The sequence below is a fragment of the Dromiciops gliroides genome, chromosome 4, assembly GCF_019393635.1.
Source record: "Dromiciops gliroides isolate mDroGli1 chromosome 4, mDroGli1.pri, whole genome shotgun sequence".
Classification (NCBI taxonomy): Eukaryota; Metazoa; Chordata; class Mammalia; order Microbiotheria; family Microbiotheriidae; genus Dromiciops; species Dromiciops gliroides.
Genome location: NC_057864.1, coordinates 257,542,797 through 257,557,114, shown reverse-complemented (window position 1 = coordinate 257,557,114; position 14,318 = coordinate 257,542,797). Strand labels below are relative to the sequence as shown.

Genomic DNA, 14,318 nt, shown 5'->3' with positions numbered 1-14,318 from the left:
GTTTTTAACCCTTGTGATTTCACATTCATCCTAAATCCAATTCTTCTTTGAATTAGGATAGAAAACAATGAATTCCTATATATTAAGCATTAAGTGAATTTGACAACCCTAAAACTAGGTCTGTCTGACTCACTGATCAAAAAATTCTATTTTCTTTTTGTGGCTTATCTGCAGTAAATCTATCATCTTGGGGGCAGGTAGGTGGCGAAGTGGATAGAGCACCGGCCCTGGAGTCAGGAGTACCTGAGTTCAAATCTGACCTCAGACACTTAACACTTACTAGCTGTGTGACCATGGGCAAGTCACTTAACCCCAATTGCCTCACTAAAAAAAAAAAATCTATCATCTTGGCTACTCAGCACAGTTATACGCTGACTCATTTCATACTGGGTTAGTATAAGCTCGGGAACACTGGTATAAGAAGCTCTAGGTAAGGAAATTCCCTCTACTAATAGAGATCAGCAACTGCTCTGCAATATATATTCTCAAAGAGTTACCTCGAGCACAGAGTCATCCAGTCATGTGCCCAGAGTCAAAAAAGGCAGTATGTGTCAGAAGCCAGCCTTGAATTTAAGACTTCCTGACTCCCAAGGCCAGCTTTCCATCTTCCACACCACACTGCCTTCTCAACAACTTCAGCAAACATAATTAGGAAGGTAAAACGGATGCCAAAACCTTCTTTCTTATTTGTACAATAAGGAGATGATCTCTGAAAATAAACCATTCTATGACTCTATATGATGCATTCCTAAAGCTGAAATGACTATGATAATGAGATCCCTCCAGTAGTGTAGATCATTAAGGGAGCTAGCTGTGTTTCAGTTACTTTAGTACAGGCATTCCCCTTAAAAATTCTCAAATTCTTTTCCTTTTCCCTTCTTGTACAACAGAAGGTTGAAGGAAGTCACCTTGGGGTTAGCTAGAGTTAGCCTGTGAATCCTCTTGCTGAAAGATAGGGTCATGCCCATGTCATCCCAGACAGATAGGTATGGAAATCTTTTTTAAAAGTAAGACAGGAATCAATTGGAAATAGATGAATAAATTAAAGTATACAGATATGATGGAATACTGTTGTGCTGTAATTTCTGACAAAAGGGATGGTTTCAGAGAATCCTAGGAAAACTTAAATGAACTAAGGCAGTGTGAAGTGAGCAGAACCAGGAGAACAATTTATGGAATAACAACAATATTGAAAAAAATGAAGAACTTTAGAAGAGTTAAGCACTCTGGTCAAAGCAATGACCAACCATGATCCCAGAGGACCAATGGGGAAGCATGTACCTCTTCTCACAGAGGTGATGAAGTCAGCATGCAGAATGAGACATACATTTTTGGACAAAGTAAATGTGGGAATTTTGCTTAACTATACATATTTGTTACAAAGGCTTTGTTATTTCATGAGAGAGAAGTTATCTGTCTGGTCTTATTACTTTATTGTCTTACCTTGTACACCAGTGCCTTAGATTTATTTATTTTTTTTTTTAGTGCCTTAGATTTTAAAAAAACAACAACAACATAGTAACAATTTTTGTGGTGATAAAGAACTAGAAATAATGAGGGTACCCATCAATTAGGAAACACAGTGAACCAACTGTGATATATGAATGTAACAAAATATTATTTAGCCACAAGAAATGATGAATACAAGGAATTCAGAAACACAGGAAGATTTTCATGAACTGATAAATGTGAACCTGTAGAACTGAAGCAGGACCAGAAGAACAATATGGACAATGGTTACAATAGTATAAACTAAAAGATCACTAAAAGAAACCCCAATAATCTCTGACCAAATAAAAAATCAATAATAGTCTTAGAGTATAGATAATAGAACGGGTATGAGTCAGTCTCAGGGGCCACTGAGGTCCCTTTCAACTCTTAAATTCAATGGTTCTGTGGATATAACTCCCTTTCCTCTCAGCAGAGAGGATCGAATGTAGTCTGTACACAGTCTTGTATACATCACTAGACAGGGCAAACCTACTGAGTGTTTTTCTTTGCTACAATGGAGGACAGGAAAGTAATGGGGTTATTTCTAAAAAACAAAACAAAAACAAACAAACCTGTAATATAAAAACAAAAGGCATCAATAAAACTATTTTTAAAAAATAGAGGAGGAATGAGGTACTAGTTCAGAACTTTGTATTATAGGTTCTTTTACCCCCAATTACACATACCCGAGTCATACCCACTATATGTTGATGTTCTTTAGAGAACTGGTCTCAGTCACTCCCATTCTACTTGGGAGGCAACAGCCTTACTCTGACACTCCAGTTCTCTCCTCCTTTATACTCTGAAGAATAGCCAATCTGCTTTTACTCCCAGGAAACTTTTTGGGTCCTTTATATGATATTTATATAGTGTTTCCATTTCTGATAATACAAAGGTTATCATTCTCTGGTTTTTACAGTATCATAGATTTGGAGCTCACTTAGAGGTGAAACTTAAACTTACATGTATTTTCTACCAACTACTAACATATTAAAGTAATTTGCCTTACAAATTTAGCCAATTTCTTCCCACCCTAAGATCTGGCGAAGAGAAATCTACTCCCATTAGGACAAATGACTTTAAGTCTCTGAAGACCTCCTGGAATTCTGTGATACATAAAGAATAAAACCTAATTAAATAGAACCCAACAAACAAAAACAATTAATAACCATATTTCCTCCTATAATATGCTTTGAGAAATTGAAACAATTACAAAAAAATGCCTACAGTGGGTCTAACCTACCTTTCTAGTGCTCAGCAGACACTACTATATCCTGGCTCCCTCTACATACCTGATACTAGTCAAACTTTAATTATTAATTATCCTTTAATTTCATTTCATTATCCTTTGACAACATCCCTTGTTTTACAGCCTTGTGCATTTGTTTTTCTTCTCTTTATTCTAGAAAGATTCTCATCCTCATCCCTGACAGGTGAAATCTTCCCAACTGTTCAAGGCTCAGCTCAGCTCTCATTCCACCTTTTCCACAAAATCTTATCCCTGATCAGAAATGATCTTAAAAGAATCTTGGAACTACTATTAGAAGACACTGCAAAGGTTTTCTAGTTGAAATGTTACTAAAAGTATCATTCTCAGATACAATATAACTTCCCCATCCCCTCAAATGGCCATCTGGCTTCTCTCTATGAACATTAGGGGTGAGCAATTCAGTTTATTCCAAGGAAGACCGGGGCTTGGGAAAGGTCTAAATAATCACAATAGCAATGGCAGTGATAAGAGTCCACATTGACACAGCATTTTACATATGGGATCTCATTTGATCATTTGATCAACGAAATCTGCCAAAATCTGCCAAAATCTGCCTCCTGCTAACTCCCTCCCAACTGCCCCTCATTCCACCCTCTGGGGTCTCAAGCAAAACCATTTTGCTCCTTCTACAAGATGCCATCAATAACATTCTCTTCCCCAGACTAAAAGCGAGACCAAACAGCCTCTCCTTCAAATGCTTCTCACAGAGTGGCATCTGCAACCCTCTACCAACCTAGCTGCCCTCCTTTGACCCATGTCCAGCTCACCAATGTCAGAGTAAAGTACAGAGGGACCTCCTCCTCTCCCCCTGGACACCAGCCTTGCTCAGTATTCTAGTCCTCTGTACCGCTTTTATCAGATCAATAAGCCAGCAGGCACTTGTGGTCTACTATGTACCACACACTGGGGTAAGCAGCCCTGGGGATATGAGAGGCAAAAGACAGCACCTTCCTCAAGGAGCTCACAGTTTAAAGAGAGAGATCACATGAAAGAACTACGTACAAAAATAATATAGACAAGATAAACTGGAGATAATTGCCAAGGTTACTAAGTGATGGTGAGGGAAGGAAAGCTTGGAAGTGTCAATGTGGTACAAAGAATATTCCAGCTTCCCTACTATGACCAGTAAGTGCAAGTATAATCAGTCTTGGAAAGGGTAGTAGCTGGGAAAAGGTAGGCTGTATCCTTTATGAGGGAACTAGGTCTCAGTGAGGGCAAGAAGATGGAAGGAGAAAGGAAAAGGTTTAAAATTTCTAACCTATAGGCAGTCAGGTGGTATAATAGATAAGAGTGCTAGAGTCAGGAAGTCTGAGTTCAAAACTACCATCAGCCACTTAACTGTTATCTCTGGGCAAGTCACTTAACCACTGACTGCCTCAGTTTCCCTATTTATAAAATGGGGATAATAACAGAGTGGTTGTGAGGATAAATGAGATATCTGTAAAGTGTTTTGCAAACCTTAAAGTGTTTGGGGTTTTTTTTGGTGGGGCAATGAGGGTTAAATGACTTGCCCAGAGTCACACAGCTAGTAATTGTCAAGTGTCTGAGGCCAGGTTTGAACTCAGGTCCTCCTGAATCCAGGGCCGGTGCTTTATCCACTGCACCACCTAGCTGCTCCCAAACCTTAAAGTGTTATATAAATGCTAACTATTATTTTATTACCCAGACACCATGCATTTTAGAAGGCATAGTGGAATGGGTGAGTAGTTTTAGAGTGAGAGATGGGGTAGAGGGGAAAGGTTCAGTTGAGAAGGATGAGAATAAGTAAGGAGGATGGGAGTAAGAAATCCCCATCATTGGGACGGGGATGATGTGAAGAGGTAGGAGGATTTTGATCACTGAGGATTGAGTTAAAGTAGGGGTTGTGATGTTTAAAAGCTCTGAGAGACAATTTGGGGGTAATTATTTTATTAATAATGCCAGCATTTTCATAAATGAGGTCAGTGGCATGCTTAAATACCAAAGACAATCATGGTGGTAGGCTCAGGCTTATATACTCTTGGAAAAGTGGGTATTCCAGAGGGTGGTAATCAACTCTGATTGGTTAACAATGAATGAGAGAATGAATATTACAATGAGAAGCAGGCTCACTACTATGGGGCCTGAGAAAATGACATCATGTCACTCTGACAAAAAGATTATCTCTATACCAGGACCACCCCTACCCACTTTGGGCAATCTAATCACAGAATTCATCCCCACCCAAACCTGAGTAGAACACAAGGGACTTTCTCATCTTTGAATAAATTCCTTGTAAGATTAGGTGGGGTGTGACCAAGATTGAGGAGAGTTAATTCAATCTCATTAGTAAGGTACTTCAAGAGACTGAACTTTGAAATGAGGACTACAGAAAAAAGGGTAATGCTGGATCTCCCCAAATCAATGGTTATTAATAATTATTTCTCTCAGGGCTGAGACTAGGGATGGATGTTAGGCAGAGGGTGTATAACTGGAAAGGGGGAGGAAGAGAAGAAAACCAGTAAAACAACCAATGTGGAGTTGTAAGACCCAAGGGGTACAATGCAATGCATTTTGCTTTATAATACTTTATATTCATCTTTTATCTCCCTAGCTAGACTGTAAGCACAATAAAGGCAGGGACTACATTTTCTCTCTCTTTTTTTTTTTTTTTAGTGAGGCAACTGGGGTTAAGTGACTTGCCCAGGGTCACACAGCTAGTAAGTGTTAAGTGTCTGAGGCTGGATTTGAACTCAGGTACTCCTGACTCCAGAGCCGGTGCTTTATCCACTGCGCCACCTAGCTGGCCCAGGGACTACATTTTATTTATTTTTTTTATCTTTCCCATCACCTATGGCAGTACATAATAGGTAGTTAGTAAGAGATGATCTTTGCCCTCCTACACTTTATAGCCAAGCAATTAAAAAAAAAAAGATTGTTAAAGATTACCAGGCTCCAAGCACTATGGTAATCACCAGAGAGTTTTTTAAAAGAGCAAAATCAGTCCCTGCCCTCAAGGAGATCACATTCTAATGAAGGAAGACATAACTGAGGACATACAAGATATATGCAGAGTAGACAGGAGGTAGTTCCACAGGGATATGTACTAGCAGCTTTAGAGATAGGGAAAGGCCTTCTACAAAAGAAATTCTCCTGAGCTGAGACTTGAAGGAAGCTAAGGAAAGTAGGTGGCAGAGATGATGAGGAAGAGCATTCCAGGAATGGGGACCAGACAAGAGTTGTTAAGGGAATTATATCAGAAAAAGCTTAAGTACAGAGAGAATATAGTTTTGGAAGAGACAAAGAGATGATCGCCTTGGCTAATTGTGCTGGTAGAGAACAGCAGACAGGGTTGGATAGGATAGAGCCAGATTTTCTATACAGAGAAGTTTCTTTTCTAATATTTAGGTAAATGGGAAGCCACTGGAAGGTTTTGAACATGCATTAAAGTCATATCTGCTCTTTTTCTTTTCTTTTCTGCAGGGCAATGAGGGCTAAGTGACTTGCCCAGGGTCACACAGCTAGTAAGTATCAAGTGTCTGAGGTCACATTTGAACTCAGGTCCTCCTGAATCCAGGGCTGTGCTTTCTCCACTACACCATCTAGCTGCCCCCATGCATTAAAATCCTATCATTTTTTATTGTTTTAAAAAAAGTACCTGGCTGGGTATATAACCCAAGGAGGTCAGAGATAGAAAGAAAGGTGTGGCAGTTTTTATGCTAGTAAATAACTAGAAACAGAGTAGGTACTCATAGACTGGGGAATGCTAAAGTATGTGTGCGTGTATGTGTGTGTGCGTGCGTGCGTGCGTGTGTGTATGTGTGTTAAAAGTTAGAGATGTTAAGGATGGAGGAAAAACTACTGAATTTGGAGGGGGAAAAAATCACTGGTGATTTTCTAGAGTGCAGATCATTAAAAGGAGAAAATGGCTGGGGAGGATGGAGGCAGCAAGTTTTTATAGAAATCTTCTTTTAAGCTTGATAGTGAAATGGAGGACAGTCGAATCTAAATCTGGCAGTGCAGGTAAAAAGTATTGGCTTTTTGAAGGCAAAAAGGAAGGAGCCTAGGAAAAGGGAGAAATTGATTATGCTGGAAAAGAGAGGGATGAGTCAGAAAATGACCAGATGGAAAGGTTTACTTTAGAAATGAGGGATAAACTTTCCTCAAAAACTAGGTTAAGAAGATGGGTACATAGATATGCTAAGATTTGTTAGGTAAAGTAGTTTCTATCCAATAGTCTTGAACTCAAGAAAATTAAAAAGAAAAATCATTTGCTGAGTGGCTGGGGGCTGGGATTAGGGAATAGAGGAGAAATTTTAAAATAGCTACAGTGGGGGAAGCTAGGTGGCACAGAGGGTAGAGTTCTGGACCTAGAGTCAGGAAGAGAACTGAGTTCAGATGTGACCTCAGATAGATACTTATAAGTTGTGTGACCCTGAGCAAGTTATTTAGCCTCTGCCTCAGTTTCCCCAAATGTAAAAAGGGATAATAATAATAATGATAACAATAACTTACTTGACAAGGTTGTTGTGAGGATCAAATAAGATCTTTTGCTTAGCATAATACTTGGCACACATAGCAAGCATTATATAAATGCTTACCCTGCGGCACCCCCCCCCCCCCCCCCCCCGCCCTGCCACGTTCAGAAGAATGATCATTTCTGCAAGATTCTTAATCATTGAAGGTTCAGTTGTCTTGTGCATACAAACACTGTGGTAAGACAGAAAATTGGACTCGTGTATTTTGGGAAGACTGTTTAAACAGGTTTTTTTTGTTACCCTTTCTTAACTAAAACATTGACTTAAGTATAATACTCCAGTCACTGAGCATTCCAGTTAATGTTACATTTTTACTGTAATATCATTAACTGCATTTTACTATATATATCCAATGAATGAGACAAGTGGACTTAAATTACTGAAGGAAGAACTTTCTGTCATGAGAATTTAATATAGCAACAAGTTCTGAGGTCTCCTCTCTGGAAAGCTTTAAAAGGATCAGTAACCATCTGTGACAGGTGATGTAAGGTATGGAACTTCATGGAGGCAGTATATTAAACCAAAGGCCCTTTTTACCTGTTGAGATCTCGATGCAGCCAGACTCATGCCAAAGTTCACCAGAACACATTTTCATGATCCAATCCAATCACAGAGTTTCTGCATCTTAAATCCCCATCCTCCCGTCCATACCTCTCCTCTTTGCCCACCTGACCTATCGATCACTCCTTGGTCTCCTTTGGTGGCCTGTCGTCCACAACACATACCCTAATATGGGAATTCCCTGAACTTCTATCCTGTGCCCTCTTTATTTCTCTTTGTAGATGCTCTCTCTTGCTGACCTGAGCAGCTCCCATGGGTTTAACTTTCATCTCTGTGCAGATGATTGCCATGGCTATATATCCAGCCCTTTTCTCCATTGCACTTCAGTCCCTGACCACCAGTTAGTTGCGTGTTGGACATTTCAGACTGGAAGCCCCAGAGACAACTTAAATTCAACATGCCTAAAACGAAATTCCTTCTCTTTCAAAGGCACCACTGTCCTTGCAGAATCTCAGGTTTGTGAAGTCAGCTTTAACACATACTACTCTATCTCATTCCACATATACATTTGGTTGCCAAATCTTACTATTTCTATCTCCATTATCATCTCTTGCAGTTGACCCCTTCTCTTCATTTAGAAAGCTACCACCTTAGTTTAGGCCCTCATCACTTCTAGATTGTTTTAGCAGCCTTTTAACTGGGCTGCCTGCCTCAAGTCCCTCTTCACTCCAGACTATCCCATCCCTGCACACTAAGCCAAACTCATTTTCCTTAAATATAGATCTGACCATGTGACTCTCTACTCAACAAACTCAAGTACTTCTTATTGCCTTGAGGATAAAAATCAAACTCCTCTGTTTAGCTTTTATGCCCTATACAACCTGTCTCCAGCCTCTCTTTCCAGCCTCACCGCACATGGTTCCCTATTTGGCACTCGGCAGTCCAGCTAAGCCAGCCTCTTGTTCCTCACACACACTTCATCTGCCACATCTGTGCATTGCTAAGTCTTCCCCAATGCTCGTAATGTACTCTTTTCTCACCTCTCATGGAGCTCCTTCTCTTCCTTTAAGATGCAACTTGGGCACTACCTTCTTCATGAAACCTTCCTCAGCTCCCCCAAACGCTAGTTCCTTCCTTTCCAAATGACTCTGCATTTAACTACTTCGCATACATTTGTATTTACTAACTTTATTCTTATGCTGTATGTATTTTTATATGTACTCATTATTTTTCCATTAGAAAATGTTAAGTTCTCTGTTACTAGGAATTATTTTACTCTCTGCACTTGTATTTTCAGCACCTAAACATAATAGTAACCTAATACTCAACTGCCTAATTCTATCACCAGGCCCCTGACTATCTTTGGGTTCTTGTACCCAATACCTCCCTTGTTTGACTCCTCAGTGGTTAGTCATAAAGACCATCAAAATCCTCTTTTCTGCTTTTCCCATTTCTGCCCTAAAGACCTTAAACCCAAAGCAATTTTAATGAAAAGGAAAACAAACAAAACCCCCACAACTAATGCAAGCCAACAGATATTCTGAAATCCGGGAATCAGTAATTAAAGCCACATTCTCTTCGCTGCACAGAGGGTCGGGAGTCAAGCTGTCACTCACAACTTGGTTACCTTTATCTCTTGCACCAGACAGAGACTCGTACCTGGCAAAAGGAGACCTGCGGTTGAGTCCCTGCTCCTGGGGCGCTACTGAAGGTGCCAGTACATTTGGATGAGGAAACTGGAAGACGATGAGACACACTGGCTGGCCCCGGAGTCCGGTTGGGTTGGGGAAGCTGGTCTCCATTAAAGTTTGTTGCAGATGTTGCAGACTGGACTGAGGGCCCAAGGTTAGGAAGGGCTGTGCTGGAGGAGCTGACGACCGTGAAGCGACCAGGGGCAGAGACGCTTGTGACAGCAGACTGTCCCGGGAAGCCTGACCTTCCTTGAGAGACATTGCTTTGGCCAGGTGATAAATGTAATACAGTTGGCGATGCCTGCTGCAAGGGCATTTGTCCACCAACAATCTGAGAAGGTGTGTGATTGACTATCACTTGGTTACCGGATGCTGTAAAAGTCTGCCCAGACACGAGTTGGACAGCAGTATTCTGGTTGTTTAGCATTTGTCCTGAATATGATGGGTTGGTCCTAAGCATATTAGAGGAACCCCTGTTCAACATGACATGCTCAGAAGCCACTTGCCCAGACACCAGCTGGGAAGGCTGAGTCTGAAGAAGTTGCCCATTGATGGTCTGGACATGGTGTACTGAGTTTGAATTGACAGAGAGGCTTGTGGGAATGAGAAACTGACTTTGGGGTGCATGAGGCTGTGCCATGGGCGAGTGGATGACAATACTACCCCCTGTGCTGTTCACCGCTTGTGAAGCAACTGATTTTCTTGTGTTCTGTTGATTCACAATGTTCACAGACATATGTGGCCCCACTACTGAGCCCTGGGGTGAGCTTGCAGGGGCAAAAGGAATCCCTTGTTGCACATGGTGCTGTTGAATTCCTAAATTGTTCACATTGTATGTGTTTTGCTGACCCATTTGAATAGGCTTTGGTTGGATATTAATTGGGACTTTATTTGAATTTGGTGCAAGGCCCCTCTGTATGATAATGTTATGCACAGGTAAAGATGTCTGAAAATTTGTGCTGTTAAATGGAACAGTTACAGGCTGTGCTACTGGACTTGAACTGGAGTTCCCGAACAATGAGTTGCCATTAGGAGTCTGTCTATGAACCAGGAGTCCACTACTCATATTTGTGGATGCTTGTTGCCCGCTGCCTTTCAATATGATCTGAGATCCATCTAAGTTATTAATGGTCATCATGGAAGGCTGATTGCTAAATGAACCAATGAGCTGTATTTGGCCAGAACTACTAATCTGACTGCTATTAGACAAATGCTGGCTGGGCACGCTGATCCCCACGTGCTGCATGAAGCCATGCTGCACACCCACTGTATTGCTTGCAAACGATGCTCCAACAGGCACATGAGTCACTCCTATAGGCTGCAGCGTCTGACCTGAGTAATTAGAAACATTAGAAGCCTGAGTAAAGGATGCTGATGAAGAAGGATGAATTGGAGCTTGTGCAAACTGTTGGCTAGAACTTATACTGGCGTCCAAATAAGCCTCCTCTGCCAAAGTCTGTTCAGTGATATTGGCCTCCTGCAAGGACTTCTGGAGAATGTCAAAAGGTTGGTCCTCACTGAGGTCAGGAAGAGGAGAAGACTCAAGCTCATCTTCAAGAAACTGAAGGCTACTTGAAAGTGGAAGTCCATCACTAGATCCTTCTCCAAGCTGGCTGCTCACACCTTTGAGGGATGACTTAGAGTCAGCATTCTGAAAGAACATATAGAATGTTACATGCCACCCCTAACTCCTTAACACACTCACATAGAGAAATATTTTACTTACAAATCTCTATAACATGAGAAAACAGCCATATTTTACTACTTTGTCTAAGTATTGGCCATAATAATGTACACTGTATAAGACCTCCTAGACATAATATCCAAACCAAATACTGGGAGTTAAAGAACTATTTATACTGTTGGAACAGCTACACAAAAACATTTCAAAATGCATCTTCCTGTATATGAATGAATGAATACCTATACTATTTCATAAGGTACTTAAAGGCTAAGCTGTTGATTTTTTAAAATTCTGCTGCTTTATTCCTATGGTAATGGTGTCTAAAATGTAGCATTCAAATATTTTTCTGTCTCCTTTCACTGAGTGGTAAAATGTGATGTTTTATATAGTATAAATTAACACAGAGTCACTCTTATCTGCATTTTTTGAGGCAGAGGCACACAGTAGCTAATCGAATTGCTACACATCTAAGGCTGGCTCACTCCCGACCTCTAGATGTGTATGATTGTCCAGGAGTCAGCCAAAAGGCATCCCCAGTCCTAAGGATCATGGAGACCAAGTCAATCCTGGGAGCTCCCAGTAGTCATTCTGCAAGGGATCTAGATCAAAGTAGACCTGCCACAAATAATGACCCAAGGAAACCCCAGAAGGTCTAATCTCCCAGACTTTCTCAGACATAATCTGGTAGCTCCCCAGGGTCACTGGTCATGGATGAGTACACATACACCCCAGCCTACTCCAGATGGGAATCAGCTTCTATCACAGAGTGAGTTAATGGCCATTTGGCTGTTTGAAAATGAGTAGTTTTAGGGGCAGCTAGGTGGTGCAGTGGATAGAGCACCGGCCCTGGAGTCAGGAGGACCTGAGTTCAAATCCGACCTCAGACACTTGACTTACTAGCTGTGTGACCCTGGGCAAGTCACTTAACCCCCATTGCCCAGCAAAAAAAAAAAAAAAAGTAGTTTTTTGTGATTTTCAAAAGCCACCTAAGTATCCAAACTTTAGTATTCAAAAGTCAGAGTTATCATTTACCATATGCCCACTGTGGGACAAAGATACAAGAAACAGGAGACAATCTTATAGGAGACCTCTTAAGGGGTGAAGCTTAATTGGAGACATATACAAAAAAGGGTTTTACAATACTTTGCAATGTTAAATATTATATATATTATTTTGCAGCACAGTATTTGTCAGAACATCCAAGAATTACAAAATTGAGGCAAAGAATGGCAGAAAAAAATGAAGCTATGAAATCAAGTGATATTTAAAAATGTCTTTGGTTTTTTTTTGGGGGGGGGGAGCAGGGCAATGAGGGTTAAGTGACTTGCCCAGGGTCACACAGCTAGTAAGTGCTACGTCTGAGGCCGGCTTTGAACTCAGGTCCTCCTGAATCCAGGGCCAGTGCTTTATCCACTGTGCCACCTAGCTGCCCCTAAGTCTTTATTGTTTAAGACAAATAGTCTATTTAGCAAAGGTTGCGCTCATTTGCAGCCCTAGACCAGAAAGGCTGAGGAAGTAAAACGGTGAATGCTAGATGTCAAGTATCAGGAAGGGGAAGAAAAAAAGAAAGTTGGGACTGGCTGAGTTAAGCTCACAAATGAAGAAAAGAGTTAAAAAAATTTCCAGTCATCATAAAATGGAATTAATGCAGTTAGAGGTTAAGTGCCCATCCGTATTTAGGACTTCATGGAAAAAAACAAGTGAATGAGACATGAGGCCAAGACTGAAGATTTTATTTGAGATCCTCAAAGCTGAAATCTACAGGTTCAACATGGAAGAATTACACAAGTGATTGTACCCAGGGTTGGTCAGTATGTATAAGAGAAGAAATCTAAGCCTATGAGATGAAAACTCAAAACCTTCTTTCATACTAGCATTTCATTTGTCCCTTGCCCAGAAGACATTCAGTAAACATTTCTGAATGAATGAATAAGTGGATGCAGTATCTATGTAAGAGTGGCCCTTTAATGTTGGTCCTGATGGACAGGACCTTATATACTGAATGACTTTGTATCTTTACCATATGAGATGTGACTGTAACATGATGAGACGATTGATCCCGTAGGAAACAGGCAAAATTCAATTTCATTCAAGCTTTTCACTGGGTGGCATGAGCTGACAAACAATATACAATGTACTATATAATCCTAGTATACTACTGTAGTAATAATCTTAGAGATAAAAATGTCTGAGACTCAGAAAGAGTCAAAGGTAGCTGGGAAACAAATAATTTAAGATCTTGGGGGAAATTAACTTGGAAATACTATCAGGATATTTAGATAACAGTAATTGTTTCATCTAAAACTTAAAATTTTGTATTAAATATCTGGTTTAAGATCTATAATAAATTTGAATTAGTACTATAGATAGCATTTTATTAAGTAATAAGGAACTATCATCAGGCATTTATTCAGAAAGGAGAAAGGGGGCTCCAGTAAGCCCTACTCCTTGATACTGACAAAGGTGATGCTGACTTCTGCAAAGCATAGGTTTAGGCAAGGACCTACTAAATGCTTAGAAGGTTTCAAGATATAATTAATAGTCTGTATCCTTCTCCTTTAAGGATAAGCTTAGTAAAATGTGGAGAGGCTCCCCACCAAAAGACTGAGCTACCAGGGGATGAATTTTTTTAGCCATAGCAACTCATGAAGACCATTTATTAAGGTGTCAAGGAGCTATAGCTGTCACTGGTGGGAGGAGCATCTAAACAGGGGCATTACAGGCCCTTAAAGTATGGAAAGAAGACTTTAGAAATATTTCTTCATGATTTGCCACAGTCACAATGTCATCAAATCAACTGGATGAGACAAAATTGAAAGCTTAGAAAACTGACAAAGGAAATCTCATTCTAGACTATCTCGTTTGGTTGTTAAGAGTGGAAAATTTCTACACAGCTCAGTAACTTTTCTCTCCAAGAAATTCACAAGAGAAGGTTTCCGAATCTTATTAAATAAAGGCAGCAAAAGCCTGACACAGTGTTAACAGCAAGACAGAAAACCTTAACTGCCTTTGGCATGCATGGGACATTCAAGAGCTGTTCATTTCTTGATACTTACACTAGAGTTGGCGAAAATTGAATTTGAGTTGGCTGCAGAATACCCTGCATTAGTCAAGTCGTCAGCGCTCTGAAAAGGTACAGATTTGGCAAAATGATGGTTACTTTAAGTGAAACCATTAACAAACTT

The 14,318-nt window shown here is 40.4% G+C and overlaps 1 protein-coding gene across 3 annotated transcripts in view; it reads right to left on the bottom strand.

Annotated features, from left to right (window-relative positions):
- Nucleotides 1-14,318, bottom strand: part of BICRAL (BICRA like chromatin remodeling complex associated protein) — a 112,276-nt gene that overhangs the window by 21,654 nt on the left and 76,304 nt on the right. For all 3 annotated transcript variants that reach the window (XM_043962658.1, XM_043962659.1, XM_043962657.1), the window contains exons 4-5: nucleotides 14,190-14,258; nucleotides 9,418-11,100 (exon numbers count right to left, since the gene is read on the bottom strand). In XM_043962658.1, the coding sequence (XP_043818593.1) occupies nucleotides 9,418-11,100; nucleotides 14,190-14,258 (1,752 nt within the window). The remainder of the gene's footprint in view (nucleotides 1-9,417; nucleotides 11,101-14,189; nucleotides 14,259-14,318) is intronic.